Raw genomic sequence first — 23,521 nt, forward strand, 5'->3', positions numbered from 1 at the left:
ATCCAACTTCCCATCACCTCTAACTATCTTTTCAGTCCCTGCTAAAGAAAAGCAACCACAAATATTTACGCTGCTAACACCATATTTGACCGTGGTGATGGTGTTTTATGCAGTTTCACTCTGGCGCAAAAAGTAACGCTTTGCATTCAGCCCAAAAAGTTGAATTTTGGTCTCATCTGACCAAAGCACATTGTTCCCCATGTGGCATCTTGCAAATGCCAAACTGACCTTTTTACGGTATTCTTTCAGAGAAGGCTTTCTTCTTGCCACTCTTCCATTGAGGTAGATTCATGCAGTGTACAACTCATAGTTGTCTTATGCGCAGATTGTTCTACCTCAGCTGGGTACGCCTGCTTTTAATCCAATGTAATCATGGGCCTCTTGGTTGCATTTTCTCCTTGTTTGGGTCCTAACTTTAGAGCAAAGGCAGGACTTGGTAGGTTTTCAGTGGTTTCATGCTCTCTCCATTTTGATATTATCGCAACGTGCCCCGGTAAATGTGTAAAAGTTGGGAAATATTCCTTTATCCCTATTCAAACTTTGAACATTTCCACAACTTCATCCTCGGCCTTGTGCTTTTTTTGGTCTTTGTAATGTTGTCATAATGCTTCATAATACTCTCTGTTCAGGTGCATTTAAACTGAGACTTAATGGCACACAGTTGCACTCTGTTTGTAATTGTTAATCATTTAGGTCAACATTGGATCATTAAGAAGTCATCGGGGAACATCTGCAGTTAGTTGGCTGAGCTGAGAGAACAGGGGGCGAATGTTTTTGCTACTCCTGATTTTCTTTTTTCTTTTTCTGTTGTAAATATAATGTAAAATCTTAATAATTTGGTTGCACTTCATGATTTGGTCTCACATGTTGTGAATTCTTAGAAAGTACTTTCAGTTTTTTTAGCTTTAATTTTGAATCCAGAAATGTGGCAATATAACTAAAAGTTATTGGGGCACCAATACTTTCTCTAGGCACTTTAACTACTATTTTATGTTGTGGTTAAAAGCTATGCTCTAGTCGTAACCATGCACGTACGCTACTGCTGCGTTCCAAACAGGGATTAAAAAATGCCATTGTTATTTGTTCAAGAAGTTATGACGATACCTGTTTATTTTACATTCGCTTTATAATAAACTTCCGCATTTCGCCACTTTCACAAAGCTTGAAATGACAGCACCAATGTTGAGTGATTCCATATAAACATATGAATCAGTTCATCAAACTTTCAAATGATTGATTTCTATGATGAAGAATTAATCTGAGTTTATCATGAGCACTCACCATGAAGGGAGTCGCCATAATTGAGGTAAGTGGTTGTTGCGGAAAGAGTGGGAGAAAGGGTGCGGGAGGAATGTTGGGGGACGAGACTGTTGATCAGAAGTAAGCACTTATTGTACACGTAAAATTACCATCACTGTCGATTAGAGTACTTTCAAACATTATTCACAGCACATTTCTTTTGGCTGTACTTTGACTGTAGTTCCTTCAACGCCTCTGTTGCTGGCGGGAGCGCATGCACAAACTGGGACGAGCTGATGTTGGTGGTGAGCGTTCTAGAACAGTCTCTTGTGGTAGCCTCTAGGAATGCACGTAACTTGGATTTTCCTTTGTATGTCAAGCAAGATTTTTGTTTCAGATAATTCTTGTATATCGCAGTTATCGGGTCTAAAGGTGATCTTCTTTATAGGTACTGGATTGTGCTGTTCACTGTATATGTTGTGGCACTCTCCAGCAATGAAGTTGCACAACCCTCTAGGTCAGTAGTGTCATTTTAACTCGGGGACCACATGATAGAACAAATATTCTGTCGGGTACCGGACTAGTAGATTAAAGAGAAAGAAAAAGAAGGATAAAGAAATAAGAGAAAGAGGGAGGGAAAAGGAGAGAGGGCGGGACGAAGAAAGAAAAAGAGAGAGAGGGAAAGAGCGTGAGAAACAAGATAAAAAGTCGTGAGAGAGGGGGAAAAGAAAGGGAGAGGAAGAAAGAAATACAAAGAGAAATAGAAAGATAGAAGGAGAGAAAAGAGAAAATAAAGAGCAAAGGGTATGAAGAGATAAGGAAAAAAGGAAGTTTGAGCAAAAGAGGTCAAAAGACACAGAGAGAGAAAGAGACAACAAAGGAAGAGAAAAAGAGAAAAACAGAATGAAAGAGACAGAGACAAAGTGGGAGAAAAGGGGTGGAAAAGAAAGAGAAAAATAAATACAAGTACAGTGTCTTTGTGAGAGGCACCTTGCTTTGGCAACATCAAGTTGACGTATTTCAACCTGCAGTTTGTTTTTCTCTTGCGCTTCTTTGAGTGTTGTCTCGCGGGCCGGATTCAATCCCTTAGCGGGCCTGATCTGGCCTGCGGGCCGCCTGTTTGACACCTGTGCTCTAGGTAATTGAAATGTGTGATGAAAGAGGGTGGGTGTGGAAAAAAATCAAAAGCCTCCCCACCACTGCTGCGTGTGCTCACTCCAAGAGTGTCATCTGACAGCCAGACATTACCATGTGCCAGAATCCGTCTATCAAAATCTTTGCTGCCTGGGCAGGCCTAGCTATACCCGCCCTTATCATCTTGCAGACAGAGGAGCTCCTGAGTCCACCCAATTTTTTTTCCACTTGGAAAGATGCACTGTTGCAAGATTTTGCAGTGCCCCTGTGCATCACAGCATGCCTCTGCCTATTATTTTTGGTCGTTGCATACAAGGTGTGCTTCAGTCCATTGGAGTTGGTCAAGACACTGGAGGATGTGGGTTACGTCGTGGAGGATGGACGCTCTAAAGCACGCGCAGCCAACGAGGCACGCCGCTACAGGAAAATTGGAGACCTGCCCCCAGTCTACCCTAACGGCTGGTACAGAGTTCTGGATTCTCACATGCTGAAAAGGGGAGAGGTCAGGGATGTCTCTATGGTTGGTATGTAATTTCATCAGATACAGATATAACAGGGATGTCAAACCCATTTTACTTTGGGGGCCACATGGTAGAAAAAAACACTCTGACAGGGAACAGACTAGTAAATGAATGACGTAAAAAGTGTGCCTTACATTGGTGTTTCTCCACTGGTTCAGAGGGTCAATTACACTCCTTTACAGTAGATGGCGATAATGACCTGCTCGATCTCTACTTGCTGTTCAGTTTGCGTGTTTGAGAGGGACCACATTTCATTTTATTGTTATTTTATTGGTTTTATTTACTTTTCTGCCCATAATAATGGTTCACAAGTAAGTTGATGACGGGCTATGGGAGGGTGGAAAACAGTGACTTCAACGATCCAGTCCAAGCAAGAAATGATGGTGAAATACAAAAATGGTGTATGGGCGTGGTTTAAAAATGTTTGTTTATCTTTTTTTCCCTGTATATTAAACTTTATTGACAACATAATTAAATAATTATAGAAGTACATAGTATGTGGCTATGTTAAAGCAGTTTTAGTGGGTTGCGTATATCCAACATAGGCTCATATGAGAGTATATATGATATTTGAAATCGTTTTGGTTTTGCTGTTTTTTTGTTTTTGTTTTTTTAAAGTAAATATTTTGGACTCTTTCTGCCTTCATCTACATAATCCCTTTATTGGATATATTTGAGAAGTGGACATGTTTTCTTGTTTGGGTCGTAGCTTGTCATTAGGGTGAAATGGTGGGTTCTAAAAAAAGACCAGTTAAGAACCACTGCCTCGCTGGAGGGTTAAGGGTCTATTTGGAGGCTCCCAATTAGATCATAACAGTCAAACTATACGTATTTTTAAATTCATTTCTAGTTGTGTGCGCCATATTACAATTTTTTTACAAGAGGAAACAAATTAAGGCTGGATTTCATCTTGCCCATTTAGGCTCTAATCCAGTTCGTCTCAGTCACTGTTAGCAGTGACAATGTCATCATAGATTGCTAATGAAGATTAAGTCTGTAAAATCCTGCTCTGCTTTGTATAATAAGCAGCACTGCATGTATTGCAAGTTGGGAAGAAACTAAAGAACATGCTGAAAGAATTGTTTATGCTGTTTATTTGATGAATGAAATAAACGTGTTCACCCAAAAATTATCTATAGTGTTGCTTGCTATGAGTAAATTAGTGTCGCGTTGTGTTTGTATCGCTTAATAAGGGTAATTTCAATAAGTAACAAGGGGTACAATTGGCTGATGTTGACAGATATGTTCAATTATAATTCAGGGATGAAAATTTTGATTCCAAAACGTTTTTTCACCCTCAATATATCTCCTTCATAAGTAATCAATACCTTGTAGTATTTATTAAGTATGGGTTTGGAAAATAAAGTCAACACCTTTGAAATAAATGCGACTAGTCTTTTCATCTCATGGAAACTCTTGCAAACTGGAAAGCAACAGTGAATTGCACACAAAAATTTGTTGTAATAATTGTCTCAATGATTTAAATGTGTTTCTGCTTCGTATTTTTTGGGGGGTGTATTAAAATATTTATCTGAACATCAGAACTCTGCTGTTAGATTTCAGAACAATTATGGAAAGTAGCTGAAGCTACCTTAAACTAGTGCAAAATCCCACATGTGCTATATATCAATTGTTTAATTTTTTTAATTTTTCGTGTTGCCTTCAACAGCTTGTATGTGACTTTTATTTAAGTAATAAAACATTAGTATGGGTTTTCTTAATGTTCCCTGGTTCATTAATGTTAGCAAATTGATTAACAACGGGTGCTTTGCGAGTGACGCCTGGCTTTAGCGACATCCAATGGGTATATACAAGACTGAAAGTCATTGTTTGACGCAATGAGCTTCTCTCAGCATTGTCCTGCCGGCCACATAAAATTATGTTGGGGGCCACATTTCGCCAATGGGCCATGAATTTGACATATCTGATTTAGAGATAAAATAATAAAATAATGAAACATCAGAAGTAGAATGCTGCTTTTTGGTGACTTAGAGACATCCTAGTTTGTATTCTTACTTGTGCGTTTTAGCACTCATTTTCTGTTGCACTACACAATAAAGTCTAGTGGTCACATAATACACACTGTCCCTTTGAGAATTAATAGGTTTGGCAGCACGGCGGCGCAGTGGTTAGCGCTTGTGCGGCACAGTTCATGTCATGGGAACCTGTTGTGGGTTCAAATCCAGCTCCAGACTTTCTGTGCGGAGTTTGTATGTTCTCCCCGTGCTTGCGTGGGTTTCCTCCGGGCACTCCGGTTTCCTCCCACATTCCAAAGACATGCATTTCAGGTGAATTGGCCGGTCGAAATTGTCCCGAGGTGTGAATGAGCGAATGAGTTGTCTGTCCCTGTGTGCCCTGCGATTGGCTGGCAACCAGTTCAGGGTGTCCCCTGCCCACTGCCCGATGATTGCTGGGATGGGCTCCAGCCCCCCGCGACCCTACTGAGGATAAGCGGTACGGCTAATGAGATGAGATGAGATGAGGTTTAGTTAACTATTCTTGGTGATTTACAGGTTGTTCTCTAGTGACACGTCACTGTAATAATCAGTATTAGACATATAATTACTGTATGTGTTCAAATGTTTGTGAGAGGACAATAATGATAACTCAATTATTACTGCTTGCAAATAGTCAAACAACATTCTGGACAGTTCAGTTTGTTTTGTGCTTGAAAAAAATATAGAGGAGGGTTGAGTACATCGAAAATGTACTCAGGCATAGCATTACAGTACTTCAAATTGATATTAGTTGGGTAAAGGTAAAAAGACGCCCTGAAAAAAATACCCTCAAGTAAAAAAGTATTTTCTGAAAATAATACTCAAGTTCTGCGTAAATGCTTAAACAAAGTCAGAGTATTTTTATGAAACAGATGAAAACATTAAATTATGTGTCAGTTCTGACTATGAGATGACAGTAAGATCACAAGTTCAGTTCAATGTGGTTACCTATGTTGAGGGATGCTGTATGATACAAGGTATTAAATCTAAGTGCACAATGACAATAGTGTGACTGGTATATGAATCCCCTCCAGCAGGAAAAAAATATGCACATTTAGCTCAAATATTTTATTTATATGTACTATAATTGCTAATTTAAATAAAGTGGCTAAACCTAAAATGTTACTGTAAGTGTGACAAATATAGTGGATGAAGGGTAGCATTTCTTTGACAAACATCCACTCAAGTAAAAGTAAAAATGTTCAAACTACACTCAAGAGTACGTTTTAAAATGTTAGTTTTCCCCAAACTTATTTTTAACTATATATCCATCCATTATCTGCACCGCTTATCCTCAGTAGGGTCATGGGGGTGTCATGATTACTGATGCGAGGCACCTGAGCCTGCTCCTTTGGCGCCAACTGCCTCGGACGCTCATTGGCTACCTGTCACTTTTTATACCCCCGTCTTCCTGTCACCGGTTGTCAGTCCGTCTGCGAACCTCAGCTTACACTAGGCAAGCTTTTCGACCCTGACTCTCTCCTGTTCTGATTCCCGTCTGTTTCCCGGCTACGACCCCTTTTTTGATCTCGACCACGGTTTTTGCTCCCTGTCCGGGTACTGATCTGTTTTTTCCCGCTCTCGACACCGCCATCGCCCGCCACGAAAATACCACTTCCGCGTATGGGCCACCTGCTCCCCGCGACCAGTGATCTACGGATCGTGTGTACTATCCTTTCCCTTCTTCCCAATAAAACTAAGAAAAACACACTCACGGAAAAAAAGCGGGCAAATTTAACCAGCGAAGACCCACGTTTTGGAATCTGCATTTGTTCCATACGGTATATGAGTCCACCTATTTTCAAGACAAAAATTGGCTTTGCATTCATATTTTTCCAGAATATTAATCAAGATAGTAGATCTTATTCAAATGGACTATCTTTTTTTAGTGTAGAAATTCATATCCTGCAAAGGGCACACTCGTTAAAAAGAAGACTAAAGCATGCATGCTAACTGCTCATTGATGATGCTAGCATTTTTGGCAAATGCTTTATTATTTTAACAGACTTACTCAACAGGACTGTCTTTACCAACCCCAGACACGCTTGCCTTTGAAAGAACACATGTTTGATTCAAATGGGTCACTAGTGCAGTGGTTAGCACATACGTCCAACACATGAGAGGTTCCTGGTTCAAGAGTAGGTGGAAACCTATGTTGGCCTGGGGAGGCATGGGTGTCACCAGGCTGTACTTGCACAAGACACAACACAGGAACTGGTGTCGCTACGACCCTACTGGTTAAGAGATCCGATCAATATCAAGTACTGATAAAAAAAGAAATATCAAAATTCAGAGTGTTAACAACAATATTAAAGAAATATCTCTTTATCTCTGTAAGAGTGCCCCGCTCTGATAATTTGAAAACATTTGCAGTTATGGCCATCTATAATTTAGTATTGTTAATATTTGTTGTGAAAATAAGTTAGTTTTAGTAACATTGTATTGTCTATGAACACCTTTGTGTTGTCCAACAATAGCTAAAGGGTAGCAACCATTATACAAGTGTGAAGTGTGTGTAATTGTTGTCATAGAGACGTAATTCCCCTAATCACATAACTTTCATCCAGCACAATTCCTATTGTGAAAGCATTATATTTGTTTCTACGTGTTACAGAGGGTTCTATCACTAGAGCTGCTTATTACGGATTTACAGTATTGTTTTGTTTACTCTCACCAAAAGTCTTACCAAAGGAGAACAGGTCTTTACTGTTCAAAAGTTCTTAAAGAAGTCTGAGCTGTCTTTAACTGACATTTGAGAAAGGTAGCCCTGAATCAGGCCCATCCCAAGCAAACGCCAAAAATAGATTATATATACATTTGGAAAAGTTCTTATTTCTGTTCTTTGGTCAGATTTGAAATGGTTGAATCCAAATCCAATGCTGATATCAAAGCTAATGCTTATGGTTATGTATTCTACATAGAAGTTGATTCAACAAGCAGAACTTTTAGACAGTACTTGGAACCCCATTTGGGACTTCTAAAAATTGTAATGCAGTAAATGTGATGCCCTTTCCCAAGGACAGCCACAAATCATGTACTAATTTCAGAGCAACATAATCACGGACTAGTGTGAAGCCTCAATCTGTAATGACTGGGTCAAATCATAAAATAAACTAAACATTAAAAAAAAAAAGTGAACTTGCCTAGTTGATTAATTTAAAAAAAGCCCCAAAACATTTTTTTTAGTTTTTCAAGATACAAACAAAATCAAGAGCATCAACTAATTCCGTTCCCTCATACTGTACAATCCATGCGAGGACTGGAATGTCTCATAATACACACACACACACATATATATATATATATATATATATATATATATATATATATATATATATATATATATATATATATATATATATATATATATATATATATATATATATATATATATATATATATATATATATATATATATATATATATATATATATATGTATGTGTGTGTGTGTGTGTATATGTATGGTAATGATTAGGGCTGGGATTCGATTAAAATAAATTAACTAACTAATCACAGTTTTGAAATAAATTAATCGCGATTAAGTTCTTAAATCCACAGTTTTACAAATGGCAAGAAATATGAAAAAATATGCATAGAAAAATAATATTACTTTTAATATGTCAAATGGTATAGGCATATACCAAGTACAGTAAACGTGCATAAAGACTGTAATGACAAAGATAGCTTTCATAACAAAGATATTAAAGTATTTTATGTCAACACTGTTGAACTGCAAATTAGATGTAAAGCTGTCGTAAATACTTTAACAAAAATGTATACCATGTAAAGGAAAAGGTCATAAAACCTGTGGTGGCAAAGACAAATCTTCCAAAAACAAATTAGTCAAATTCCTTTTGCAAACATTGTAGAACACCCATCTCTTGCACCAAACTGATCCAAGGTTGTTTGACGAGGTCCGCTGTCCTACTGTATCACCGCATCAGGGTGCTTAGCTTTCAAGTGTTACATCAGGGAAGAGGTGCTCCGATGGTTTTAACAGTAAATTCAGCTTTGCAACGCATACATATCATTTTCGCCTTGTCGAAATTCCCATTGGGCAATGTTTTAAAGCGAAACGGTTCGCCTAAACGTGTTTCCTTTCTCTTTCCCGTCGCTAGCACGCTAGCTTACTATGCATTTCATTACTGTCTGCATGTACAGTGTATGACATAATTTACAGTAGGAACTCTGAATATTTTGATAGAATACGTTTTATGTAGTCTACTACAGTACAATCAAATACTTATTTTACATTAATTTTCCACCTTTCTTGACTGTGATCATGTTATGTGGCTCTGCAGCGTCAGATCTCTTTTAAGTCTTCATGACATGTTTATCCTGGAATGTCATGTCTAATTCTCTTGTAAACAATGTTCATTAAGTTAACAGTAACAATAAAGACGAATCGAATTCCCAACATGGCGTACATAATCCCCCAAAAATATGTTAACGCACAGGCAAGGGTTCATACGAGTTTGATATTTTTTTTAAATTTTCTATATTTTTTATTTGTTTGCTAGACTATAAGAACATTGGTAACCAAACGGAAAATCCTGGTATTTTAATTATTATTTTTACTCTCTTATTTTAATATAAATAAATAGAATTTTCAAAATTAGCTAAATTATCGAACTATTAAACAAGAGCTGTCAGAGACCAGAACAAGCACTCGGATCCAATCGCGTCAGTTTTATAATTTATTTGGACAAGGGTCGGTGGAGCAGGCTTGGGACGTCGTCTCTTGGTGGCAGAAAGTCTCTTTGGACGAAATGGCAGCTCCGTGGTGAAACGCGTGACGAGTAACGTAGCAGGTAAGTCGGTGGCCGGGGCGGGAGAGTAGGTCGTAAACTTTTAACAGAAAAGGGTCAGGCAACGAGAAGCAGGCTTGGAATACACAAAGGGAACGTGGGTACCTTGAATGTTGGAGGCTCACTCATGGAAACGAGGAGTACACTTGAACGTCCATCTCTGGACGCTGACAGCTTAAGTAGAAAGCTTCCACCAATCAGGAAAGCGCGTTCCAGCACGCCAGCTGATTACCTCAGGTGGCTCCAGTTAGGTAGTCACGACAGAACCCCCCCCTCAAGGGACGGCTCCAGAAGTCCCCCAGGGAAAAAAATAATCCAAAACACGTCACATGGAAACACCGGTAATCCGAGGGAACAAAAAGTCACAGGCCAGTTACGAATAATCCCCCAAAACCCAAAATACATCACCAATAATCCAAAAAAGAGGGTCCAGAGGTCGTCCGATGAACCCCAGAAGGTCACCATCACACCAGCGATCCCTCAGAATTCTTCCGAATGGATAGACACCCCTTCGTCCGCATCTGAAGGGGCGTTAGCGGGTGGGTCCGCAGGTGGAAGAGTAGCAGCGCCGGACCCACGACGACGACCGCGGCGCTGGTTGGTCTGGATGTAGTCGATGGAACTCTGCCACAAGAGATCGGTCCAGGATCTGCCTGCTGGGAACCCATGATCTCTCTTCCGGACCATATCCTTCCCAATCGACCAAGTACTGGAAGCTCTGACCCCTGCGTCGGGAGCGGAGCAGGCGGCGCACTGTATAGATGGGCTCCCCGTCCAAGGAGCGTGGAGCCGGGGGGGGAGGCGGAATGGGTGCCAACGGGCTCTGGCTGACGGGCTTGATCCGGGAGACATGAAACGTGGGGTGCACTCTCATAGATCTTGGTAGACGGAGACGGACTGCTGAGGGGTTGATAATTCTTACAATAGGAAACGGGCCAAGATACCGAGGAGCCAGTTTCCTCGACTCAACCTTCAGTGGTAGATCAGCGGATGCAAGCCACACCTTCTGGCCCACCTGGTAATTCGGAGCAGGACTCCTCCGTCGATTTGCCCCGACTGAATGAGCCTTGCCTGCCCGAAGGAGTGTGGCCCGAGCACGAGCCCAGGTTCGCCGACAGCGGCGTGCGTTCGCCGTAGCTGACGGGCAGTTAACTTCCTCTTCTTGACTAGGGAACATAGGGGGTTGATAGCCATATACGCACTGGAAGGGGGACATTCCCGTGGAAGAGCTAACCAAGGAGTTGTGAGCATACTCCACCCATGCCAATTGCCGAGCCCAAGACAACGGTTCACTAGAGACCATACAGCGAAGTGCCGTTTCCAGATCTTGGTTCACTCGCTCAGACTGACCGTTGAGGGTGGAACCCCGATGAGAGGCTGACTGAGGCACCCAACAGACGACAGAACTCCTTCCAAAACGCGGACGAGAATTGGGGGCCCCGGTCAGAAACAATGTCCAGAGGGATGCCATGGAGGCGGAACACGTGTTGCTGGACTATCAATGCAGTTTCCTTGGCGGAGGGGAGCTTCGGTAGTGCCACGAAATGGACCATCTTACGGAACCGGTCCACGATAGTGAGTACAGTCGTCATCCCCTCGGATACTGGCAACCCCGTCACAAAGTCCAAGGAGATGTGGGACCATGGCCGGCGGGTAACCGGGAGTGGATGTAACAGACCGGCCGGACGTTGGTGGGATGCTTTGTTCTGGGCGCACACTTGACAGGCGGAGACATATTCCCGAACGTCCTTGGCCATTGAAGGCCACCAGAAGCGTCGGGACAAGAAACTGTAAGTCCGAGCCGACCCCGGATGGCAAGAAAAGTGAGAATTGTGCCCCCATTGGAAGACCTCAGAACGTAAGGGTTCGGAGACGAATAGTCGACCCTCGGGACAGGAGCTGGGACCCGCCTGATCGGGTAATGCCTCTCTGACTCGATATCCCAGGAAACTGCCGCCACCATACGGGAAGCCGGAAGGACCGTTGCGGGACCCTGAGGTATTTCATTGGAATTCTGGAATTGCCGGGAGAGCGCGTCGGGCTTCACATTACGAGATCCGGGTCTGTAGGACAGAGTAAAGTTAAAGCGGGTGAAAAACAGGGCCCAACGTGAATGGCGAGGGTTGAGCTGCTTGGCCGATCTAATATATTCTAAATTCTTGTGGTCAGTCCAAACTATGAACGGCACGGTTACCCCCTCCAACCAATGCCGCCATTCTTCCAGGGCTAGCTTGACGGCCAACAACTCACGATCCCCCACGTCGTAGTTGCGTTCGGCCGGGGACAACCGTCGGGAAAAGAAGGCGCACGGGTGCATCTTCTGGTCCTTGTCAGACCGCTGGGACAAGACGGCACCCACTCCCACATCTGAGGCGTCCACCTCCACTACCAGTTGGCGTGCGGGGTCAGGTACCTGGAGTATGGGGGCCGTAGAGAAATGATTCTTTAAACAGTTGAAAGCAGCATTAGCCTCGGAAGACCACCGGAATGGCTCTTTAGGACTGGTAAGAAACGTGAGGGGAGCTGCCACCGAACTGTAGTTCCTGATGAACCTCCGGTAGAAGTTGGCAAAACCAAGGAATTGTTGGAGTTTTTTGCGAGACTCAGGGACAGGCCAAGAGGTGACTGCTGATACCTTGGCAGGATCCATCTGAAGGGTCCCCTCCGCCACGATGTAGCCCAGGAACGAAACTGTCTTGGCATGAAACTCGCACTTCTCCGCTTTAACATATAAAGAGTTCTCTAGGAGACGACGGAGAACCAGCTGGACATGTTTTCGGTGTTCCTCGAGGGACTTTGAGAAAATTAAAATATCGTCCAGATACACAAAAACAAAACGATTAAGCACATCTCGTAAAATGTCATTTATCAAAGATTGGAAAACGGCTGGAGCATTGGTTAATCCAAACGGCATTACCAGGTACTCGTAGTGACCGGTGGGTGTGTTGAATGCTGTCTTCCACTCATCCCCCTCCCGGATACGGACTAAGTGGTAGGCGTTGCGCAGATCAAGCTTAGTGAAGATCGTGGCCCCTGTAGAAGTTCAAATGCAGAGGCAAGCAGAGGCAAGGGATAGCGATTTTTACCCGTGATTTCATTAAGACCCCGATAATCTATACAGGGCCGGAGTGACCCGTCCTTCTTTACCACAAAGAAGAACCCCGCCCCCGCTGGAGAAGAGGAGGGTCGAATAATACCAGCCGCTAAGGCATCGGAAATGTACTCCTCCATGGCCTTCCTCTCGGGAATGGACAGGGAGTAGAGACGGCCCCGAGGAGGAACGGACCCTGGCAGAAGATCAATCGCGCAGTCGTAAGGTCTATGAGGGGGCAGGGAAGAGTCCTTAGCTTTACTGAAGACCTCCCGTAGGTGGTGGTAACAGGCTGGGACCTTGGACAGATTAGGTGGGGCCCTCGTGGAAGCAGGGTGATCCGGGTAAGGAGCGGCTCGCAGGCAGGTTTGGTGACAGTCCATGCCCCATTCTAGTATCGACCCAGTGCGCCAGTCGAAATGGGGGTTGTGTTGCACCAACCAAGGATGACCCAGAACAAGGGGTTTGCTAGGGGAGTGAAGTAAATGGAATCTGATCTTCTCTGTGATTTCCAGACAACTGTAGTTCTATGGGTTCAGTTATTTGGGATACGGTGCCTAACAGGTGACCATCCAAAGCCCGAGCTGATACCGGATTAGGAAGGGTTTTAACGGGTATCCACATCTCGTGTGCGAGTGACAGATCCAGGATATTGGCTTCGGCGCCAGAATCGATCAGGGCATGTAAGGGCTGAAATGAACCGGAAAGAATGAGATTTGCTCGGAGAACAGGTCTATCAGTCTTGGGGAACGAAACTAAAGCCGAGCTCAATCGGACGTCCCCTATGTCCGACGAGCGTTGGCTTTTAACGGGCAATTGACCACCCTATGTCCCTGGCCGCCGCAGTAAAAACATAGCCGTTCGGAACGCCTTCGCTGGCGCTCTTTGACGGAGAGGGAGGTGCGGTCCACCTCCATCATCTCATGAGGTGTGGTAGAAGTGGTTGGGGGGTTCGGTACCTTACTCACGTCTTGACTTTGCCTGGTGATGAATTGGCTGGGATCTTCTCTCTCTCGGCGTCTTGCCTGGACCCTACGGTCGATCCGGGCGGTCAATTTGATAGCGTCGTCAAGGGTTTACCGGAGGAGCGTGGGATACCAATTCATCCTTGAGATAACCGGACAAGCTATGGAGGTAGGCGTCGACCAGCGCCTCTTCGTTCCAGTGACTCTGGGCTGCTAGTGTGCGGAAGTCAATGGCATAGTCGGCAATGGAGCGTCTCCCCTGGCGGATGTTCAAGATTGAACGGGCAGCATCGACCGATGAGGAACCAGAATCAAATACTTTAATCATTTCCTGGCTTAGCAAACTAAAAGAGGTGCATGCTGTCGCCCCTCGTTCGTATTCTGCCGTTCCCCAAAGGCGGGCTCTTCCAGTCAAATGATTTATTACATAAGCCACCTTCGTCTTTTCGTTTACAAAGGTGCGCGGCTGTAGATCAAAAATTAGTCGGCAATTTATGAGGAAGGGGCGGATCTGGGCGGGCTCTCCACTGAATTTCTCTGGCGAGCCTACTCGTGGTTCAACACTGCCGGTGCCGGCCTGATCGAAAAGAGGCGGAGCCGGATCTTGTGGTCGGGCTGCCAGGGAAGTATCGCACTGTTGCTCGAACAATTGTTGGTGACGTTGTACTTGCCGGACCAGTGTGGACACGTCATGGGCCATCTGTTGTACCGCGCCTTCGGTGTGCAGTAAGCGCTGTAGCGCGCATTGCTGCTCGGCGTTTCCGCATTCCTCGGAGGTGGAAAAAACCGTCGCTGGATCCATTTTTTGGTTCGAGTGTTCTGTCAGAGACCAGAACAAGCACTCGGATCCAATCGCGTCAGTTTTATAATTTATTTGGACAAGGGTCGGTGGAGCAGGCTTGGGACGTCGTCTCTTGGTGGCAGAAAGTCTCTTTGGACGAAATGGCAGCTCCGTGGTGAAACGCGTGACGAGTAACGTAGCAGGTAAGTCGGTGGCCGGGGCGGGAGAGTAGGTCGTAAACTTTTAACAGAAAAGGGTCAGGCAACGAGAAGCAGGCTTGGAATACACAAAGGGAACGTGGGTACCTTGAATGTTGGAGGCTCACTCATGGAAACGAGGAGTACACTCGAACGTCCATCTCTGGACGCTGACAGCTTAAGTAGAAAGCTTCCACCAATCAGGAAAGCGCGTTCCAGCACGCCAGCTGATTACCTCAGGTGGCTCCAGTTAGGTAATCACGACAAGAGCATTGATTTTGGTAAGATGTTTTATTGTATATTTTTGAATAGAATTGATTTTAAAAAAGCAAGTACAGATTGATGTCACTAGCCATCAGAAGGTTGGCAGGAATGCAATGAAAATTATAATAATATGAAGGCAGATGAAGGGACACAGGATGAGAAAGACAACAAATCATATACACATGTTTAATAGTAGTACTTTTAAATATATATATATATATATATATATATATATATATATATATATATATATATATATATATATATATATATATATATATATATATATATATATATATATGTTAGCATTATAAATAAATGATTGATTTAAAGATTTAAAAGTGTTCTTTTGCTTATGTTAATGAAAATCTTTACCCGAATTTGGGAACTCTGCTGTTAATTATCATATCTATGATAGAAAGGAGCTAAAGCTTCTTCAAGTGTCTGTACTGTAAAGTCACAGAGGGCCCAGTTTGCCCACCCCTGCAATATACTCGAAAAAGTCAGGAGTGGCCTAACATGTACTTTTCTTGCTGCATTCACTTCCTCAGGTGTAAGACTGGTCCTGTTTCGAGGTGAGGATGGGGAGGCCTTCGTGTTGGATGCCTACTGTCCACACTTGGGTGCCAACCTGGCTGTTGGGGGACACGTGGTCGGAAACTGCATTGAGTGTCCATTCCATGGATGGCAGTTTCGAGGAAACGATGGCAAATGTGAAAGGATACCATATGCTGAAAAAGGTAGTCAAGGTCATAAACTCAAGCAGTTTGTCTACAGCTATACCTCTATATACAAGCACCTCTAACCAAGATTAATTTGGGTAAAAAATTGCTCCACATACGAGGGAAGATCCAAGTCACAAGCATTTCCATAAACTTCCACTAGAGATTGCTTGAGACTGCTTTATCCTCAAGACCGCTCAATGCTAGTGCTTACAGCTCTGTTTTAATGACACTTGTGCATTTCCACATTTCCCTAATATTTTGAAGAGAGGCAAATACAAATCTCCCTGCAGAGGCCATTTGTTAAAATACATTTAGAAACAATGTCCCCTCTAATTTTCCTCGGGTCTTAGCGTTCACACAAAGTCTGTGAGCAACGCTTGAAACAACAGTGAGCAACAGTAATCCCAAGTGTGGCAACTAATCTATTATCAAACATGTCCAAAACTTAACATCAAGTTCCATTTTGCTGAGTTTCCGGCAATGCAAAAAAAAAATCACTTTTGAATGAATTGACTAATGTATAATTGCAAAGGTTATACGGCCTACAAACGTCATTTGTTTTTACAGCAATTCTTTCACAAGATTTCCATTTCTTTTTTCTCCTGGTATCTTTGTCGCATAATATTAACATTTTTGCGGGCTTAGTTAGTCGGTTGCACGTTACACAACTGTATTTAATGACATTTTTTAGTATAAGTACAATGTTGGCAAAAAGATTGACTTGGTATAATTGGAAATTATTTTAATGCAACACAAACCTTTTCCTCTTTTTCTCTGTTTTTTTTTCAATTTTTTTTCAATTCCTTTAAAAAAATCTCATTGTGTTTATTTTTTCCTAGCTGTTACTTTTTTTTTATTTTTTGGTTCTCTATTACCGTTTTTCCCTTTATTTGCTTCTTTATTTTTCTCCTGGCTTTTTTTCTGAATTTCTCCTGCTCTTTTTTCTCCTTTTCTCTCCTTTTGTTTAATTTTTTTCTCAGTTTTTCACTACTTTTTCATTTTGGTATTTTTTTTCTTTTTTGTTCTAAATCCCCCCCCCCCCCCCCTTCTTTTAAGTAATTTTGTGCACAATTTTACCTAATATTTGATCATGTAGGGATTAAAGAAGCAAAAACAACCTGAAGAGCCGTTTGGGACCCGAAAGAGCCAGTTCTTTTTAGTGAGCCGAGCTGAAGAAGACGGTTCTTTAAAAACTCTACTGACTTTACTCAACTTCGTTCTACTTCGACTTTGACTTCAAACTTAACTTTGATGCTTTTGGAAGGTCGGGAACAGTCCAATTAGTTTTTATTTATTTTATATCAGGACAATTCCAGCTATGAGCACAATCATTGAACGAATTAACCTCGTGAGAAGAGTTACCTCTGTACTTACCTTCTGTATTGTTGATTGACAAATCGACGGGTTACCAGAGATTTTCCAAAAATAAGGAAGCATTGTTTTGTGACAGTATCCACTGTATTTGTTATTTCAGTTCCAGATTTTGCCATGGTACAAGTCTGGCCCAGCTGTGAAGTTAACGGTCTAATCCTAGTTTGGTTTCATTGTGATCGAGAAGATCCTCACTACACTGTTCCAGAGCAGGAGGCGATTACTAAGCGCGAGTGGGTCTACCGCGGAAGAACACAACATTTTGTCAGTGCTCACATACAGGTGTGTTTTTGTGATGTCCAGCAGAACCTCTTCATACGAGCTTAATTCGTTCCAAGGCCTTGATCGTAGGTTGAATTACTCTTGTAATGTTCCCGAGATTAAATTATTAAAAAAACGATTTGGCCTGGTGAACCCTAAATAGCAAAAAAAGTATTCCTGATGAGTTAGAAAAACATTACAATAACAATTAAACATAAGGGATACAGTATTAAGATAAATAAGATGATGCTAATGAAAAAAATGTGAGTTTTTTTATAGCCTTCATAACATAGCATAAAATCCGGACTATAGAGCGCACATAATTATAATCTGCACCCACCACATTTTAAGAAGATAACCGCTTTTGTACCCACACAAGCCGCACCTGTACATAAGCCGCATGCGCCCACATTGTAACATGTAACACAATCACAAAATTAACCCAAACCCGACCCGCAATTGTTACTGAACATAAAGTACACAGTCCAAAAACCACAGCTGGCAAAATAAACGGAAATTGATAACGGTACTTAAGGTTTGATGCAAACCTGCAGAGTCCGGGTCCCGTTGAAAATAATCCAAGGGAAAAAAAAGTATATTTCCAAAGGTAAGGGTGGGAAAAATATATACCCACTATTGTCCGCTGCGTCCACAAACATGTCTCACCTTTACTCCACTTCCCATCAGCCCCCGTTTTTAATTCGCCCATGGAAAACATATCAGAATAAGTCTCTAAAATAAATACATTACAAAAATATACAGTTGCAAATACACATTATACATGGTTACACATATTTACAAAGAAAGACGGTACACCGAGAGAGTTTTCAAAGCTTTATAAATAATATTATAACTTTCATCCCAAACCGTGCCTGTGAAGGGTAGCAAAACGCTACTAGCAACACGCTCGCAACACAGTAATCGGGCATGTTAAAAAAATATACAGTACTTGAAGAAATCAAGGTAAACCGTCCTCATCTTCCTCCTTATAATTGACGTCATCAAAGTCGTCTTCCCCAGTATGGGAAAGAGACTTTGCCATATAGATGTCGTCCCACGCTCACACTCGCAAAGCAAGATTTACGTTCAGTAACTCAGTTTCCTTCTTTATCGGGCTGCTCGATTGCAATTAGCTTGAAAGCTGCGTCATGTGCCTTTCTTTTTGCAATTTATATGGTGAGGAGATGTCTACGCTAATTTAAATTGTGCACAAGCTAAGAAGTTGTAGTCTTCCTCGGCACATATATTCCACCGGTCTAAATCTTATCTTTTGTACTCGAGCGCCGCTGGCGGCTGTTAGAAAAATTACATAAATTGGCCGCATCACTGAATAAGCCGCAGGGTTGAATGTTTGGGAAAAAAGTAGCGGCTTATAGTCCCAAATTTACGGTATTTTTGTTTCAACAGCGCACAAATAATAGATGTTGACCGTTCGCACTCCTTAGGGCCCGGTCACACAGTCGTTTGCGTCTGTATCGCGGGTAAAATTTTGCGGATTTTTTTTTGCCCGTGGTTGCCCGCGATGGAAAATGCGCAAAATTGGCCAACCCGCTGTTCATCGGTGGTATGCCCGCAAAACAGACGCCGGCGATTGTTCCGCTTCCTCATCGCGTCATTTCCGCGTCACTTCCGCGTGTGAACCACGGGTATAAAAGCTGCCGAGCCGGTGTTGTGCCGAGAAATGCATCCCTGCCGAGATTTGCATCCCCTGGCTACTATAACCACTTTGACCTGGTTTTATCTCACTTTTATATCACTTTTCAGGAATGTAATAGCGGACATATAACCAAAACCACTTTGTCTTGCATTTGTTGGGAATGTAATACAACTTAAACCGTTCCGTCTTTGTATTTGTTATGAATGTAATCGAACGGTAATGCACACCGTATATAAATCACTTTTGAGCAGGTAACATGTTTATTTTGCCCTTTTCTATTCAAATCGCTCATATTGAAACTGTTATGCACTCTACCATAAAGCTTATTTCAGCTTAATAAGCTTTATGGTAGAGTGCATAACAGTTCTCAAAAGTGATTTATATACGGTGTGCATTACCGTTTATTTACATTCACAACAAATACAAAGACAGAATGGTTTAAATTGTATACATTCCCAACAAATGCAAGTCGAAGTGGTTTTGGTTATATCTTCGCCATCACATTCTCGAAAAATGATATAAAAGTGAGATAAAACGAAGTAAAAGTGGTTATAGTAGCCAGGGGATGCAAATCTTGGCAGGGATGCATTTTTCGGCACAACACCGGGCTGTAGAAATCATAACCGCTCAAGACACAGTCCCGTGAAGATCAAGATTTCAAGCTATGGCACCGAAGAAGCCAATATGTTATTATTGTAATAGTTTTTTATTTGTATTTTATTATTTTGTTATGAAATGAAAAGAAATGTCAAGAAATAAAAACGGATTAAGACGAGGTCACTACGGTGACGGGGATCCATGTTCACCCCTTGACGTCTCGAGCACAACTGACGTGTGCTCGGCAAACCGCGCTGTATATACGCGGAGAAAGGCGTTTGACCGTCACACGCGTTACACACGCTAATTCACGTGATAACGCCGCGATACAGGCGCAGAACAAACGTGCTATGACCGTGCTCCACCCACGATTACCCGCTAAAATTTCGCGTCCTACCCGCATGTAACCACGCCCTGGCCGCGGCCGTAGCACGTCGTTCCGTGTCTGTACCGCGTCATTACCTCGTGTGTACCACGTGTGCCGCCCGCGGTTACACGTGGTCTAAAGTTTTGAGCAGCGCAAAACTTTTTCGCGCGGCCAGCCGCGTGTGAATTTCCGACCGCTTGTAAAGCACTGCTGTATCTCGTCTATATGGCGATCTCAAAGCGTCCAACAGCGTCTGCTTCACAGGCAGAAATTTCTGGCCGTGATTCAGCCTCGATACAGACGCAAACGGCTGTGTGACCAGGCCCTTAGTTAGGTCACTCACTCAAATACCTTGATAGTCTATTATTTTCTGCTTGGCTTCCATTGAAACCTTTCTCCTTTTTCCCTCGGGAAATACCTTACCAATTCCCTTTACAGAACTCAGGGCTAGGGTCACAAAAAGCCACATAAAGGTGATGCAATAAGATAAAAACAAACTTGCTATAAAGCTTGGATTTATCCTCGTACGTAGAGCAAGATTTTTGGTACAAATAAAACTCGTATACTGACATTCTCGTGTTTAGAGGTGCTCATATAAAGAGGTACCACTGTATAAACATTTGCACTGACTAGGATTTTAGGATCTTGTAGAAAGGATTTCGAGAAGGAGGACAAACTGACTAAACATTGTAAGATTTTTTTTAATATTTGTAAGTTAGCTCAAAGGTATTTCCTTTTTGAGCTGATCAGTGCATTAAGATAACCTGTGTCCCTCTGCAGGAGATACCTGAAAATGCATCTGATATAGCTCATCTGCATCACTTGCACGTGCCCGGCATTTTCAGTGGGGTGGATCTACGCCACACAAACAACAAAGCTTGGCGGTTTATTCGACATGATTGGAAAGTATGTTTCTTTTCCATGCATTTATATTTTCATGTTTACAGTCAACATATTATATTTGAGTTTCCTATTTTCAGACATGTTTTCTTTTGTTTTTATTTTTTTACAATTAGATTCAACCGTGGCCCTAGTGTAGGGGTCTCCAACTGAATTGACTTGGGGACAGTCAGAACTAGGGACAAAAACGTACCTAGCCACTATATATAACAATTATGCTCATTATTAGTATTATTATTACTACTACTGGTATTATTAGTAGTAGTAGTACCAGGAGGAGGAGGGAGAAGTGCTGGTAAATTGGTTGCATTTAGATAGGCTAAACACAACCCAATGTTTTGGGGTTGTTAATTTTTGCACGAAATTATGTCTAAAACTGTTCTGACGTAGTTTAGGCCAAGATCCAATGTCAGAGATACATCTGTGGCTAGGTGAGAAGCCATAGCGCTAGCTAATACAATAGCCAACCCATCAGTCTCAAACAGAATTTTTGAGCCTAGTTCAGTTTCAACTTTAAAGTGTCATGGTCACATCATGTATGTAAAGAATATCACAGAAAACCTTTGATATCATGTCTTTTTTTTTAATTTTAGAGTTTGTTTTTCTAGGCTCAGTGGGCACCAGAGTCCTCTCCAGATAGCCATTGTTCTCAGATGCTGGTGGAGCATTCACTTTATGTGTTTGGACACCATTGGCCTTTAATGGATCTCCATGTTGTTGCTAAACAGGTACATTGAATTGAAAATCATATTTTGTAATAAAGTTGACGGATAGCTTAATAATTCGTATGTGTATACAACCGCTTTGGGAATTTTGTGTTTTTGCAGAACGCAAGCAGCGACATCACGCCGTGGCGGGCCGTGCATTTTACACTTAAACCTTCAGTAGTGCTACGTCTTGGGCCTTCAGCTTTGTCGTTTTCAGTTCTGCTCCATTCTGTTTACCAGATTGCAACACAGACTTTTTTTGTGTTATTGTCAGTGGTGGTTATAGTGCATTTGCTTGCTAACGTTCTTCAAGGATTAAAGGAAACTTCAGCGACCTGAAATTGATGCTAATGATATGGGAAGAGATGGGAAGCATTATTGATAGAAAACTTCCACTGCTCATCAATTTGGATGTATTAATTGAGGATTTTGCGAAAACATAGATCAATTTCCCTTAGAGGGTGTCATAAAGGTTTTCAGTCTTCTCTCCGGTGTTTTGTATTTAGAGTACATGCATTGCAGAAAAGAGCAGCTCACCATATTCCCCAGTGCAGCCACAAAAAATGTATTAAGCCTGACTGTATTTAAAGCTGCAGTGTTTCAAATGTATCAAACATCCTCTAGTCCAGGATTTACGGTAATTCAACAACAACAACAAAAACACCTGATATAAAATACACACATTAAAACAAAATTGTGATGTGTTTCAGGTGGGACCGGGATTGGTGTTTTTGCTGTTTGAGCACAGCTTCTTAGGTAGGGGAGTGATCGTGCAAGCTGTTACACCAGTGGAACCTCTCATGCAGTGTGTCACACATACTATTTTCTATCAGTCAAACATTCTTGCCCTGGTGCCCAAATTCATCTTAAAAGCAGAATCTATTCAGGTAAAGCCACCAAGTCCATCTGCAAAAGTGCATATCTTGTCAACGTTGTAAGCAATCAATCATTTAAACATTTCTGTAGGTGAATGTTAATAATGTATGTGCCGTTTTCCTGTTTAGTTTGAACGGGACGTGATGATCTGGAATAACAAAAAGTACATCTCTAAACCTATCCTTGTGAAGGAAGATTCTGCCATCCAGAAACACAGACGCTGGTATAGTCAGTTTTATAGCGAGAACAGTCCTCGATTACAGTTCCAGCACGACACTTTAGACTTTTGACATTCATTTGATTAAATGTTATAATAACCATTCAATATCATCATTTTTTGGGTGTGAATTTAGATTTACTCTATTTTTTCTGTTTTACTTGAAATGTAACCCTTATATAGATACAGACTCAATGTGCTTAGTTGTTATACAAAATAATAAAACCTATCATACTCGACTAGGACAGAAAATCAAAAGGATGATACAGATGCCCTTATATTGCTGTGTCTTTGTGTTAGCTTTGAAATGAATTAACTAACGGGGGAAAAAGTGTTTGTACATTTTTGTGTGTCGAGTTGATATATCTAGAGCAAACAACACCAATGTTGATTTAAATTTGGAATCACAGGATGAGACTAAAATTAGAAACACCATTTCACTCTGGCTGTCGCTCTTTGATCAACCACAAGGAGATGCTTGAGAAATATTAAGTGCAGGGGGAGGGTAGCAGACTTCATTATCTGGGCTGCATTAGGTTTTTTAAAAATTGCCTCAGGCCTGGCCACTTTATTTATCCCTAAATATATATGCAGACATCTACATGCTATATTTGTTTTTGTTTTGATATGATTAGTCCTAGTTTTACAGTATTATTTTTTTTGAGGTGTTTTTGAAGTATTTCTGTAGCAGTGTTCTTTATTGTAGTAGTACTGCAGTAGTATTGTAGTGGTTAGCGCGTGTGCAGCACAGTTCTGAGGTCATGGGTTCAAATCCAGCTACCATCCTCCCTGTGCGGAGTTTGCATGTTCTCCCCGTGCTTGCGTGGGTTTTCTCCGGGCACTCC

The 23,521-nt window shown here is 42.0% G+C and overlaps 1 protein-coding gene across 1 annotated transcript; it reads left to right on the plus strand.

The window, feature by feature from the left end:
* The first annotated feature begins 1,351 nt into the window (after positions 1–1,351).
* On the plus strand, positions 1,352–23,314 carry LOC148350980 (cholesterol 7-desaturase nvd). The gene is made up of 9 exons (XM_088320027.1): positions 1,352–1,380; positions 1,481–1,590; positions 2,532–2,897; positions 15,550–15,738; positions 17,198–17,376; positions 20,757–20,882; positions 21,485–21,604; positions 22,294–22,470; positions 22,588–23,314. The coding sequence occupies exons 1-9, from the start codon at positions 1,352–1,354 to the stop codon at positions 22,747–22,749; spliced, it is 1,458 nt and encodes a 485-aa protein (XP_088176153.1). The 3' UTR covers positions 22,750–23,314.
* Positions 23,315–23,521: the final 207 nt, after the last annotated feature.

The sequence above is a fragment of the Urocampus carinirostris genome, chromosome 16 (genome assembly GCF_059441175.1).
Source record: "Urocampus carinirostris isolate Australia breed hairy pipefish chromosome 16, RoL_Ucar_1.0, whole genome shotgun sequence".
Classification (NCBI taxonomy): Eukaryota; Metazoa; Chordata; class Actinopteri; order Syngnathiformes; family Syngnathidae; genus Urocampus; species Urocampus carinirostris.

Excerpts from the sequence above, each read along its gene's own strand:
- LOC148350980 (XM_088320027.1), top strand. The coding sequence starts at position 1,352 with ATGTTGGGGGACGAGACTGTTGATCAGAA. Across the intron at positions 21,605-22,293 it reads TCCATGTTGTTGCTAAACAG|GTGGGACCGGGATTGGTGTT; the intron begins GTACATTGAATT and ends GATGTGTTTCAG. Across the intron at positions 22,471-22,587 it reads TAAAAGCAGAATCTATTCAG|TTTGAACGGGACGTGATGAT; the intron begins GTAAAGCCACCA and ends TTTCCTGTTTAG.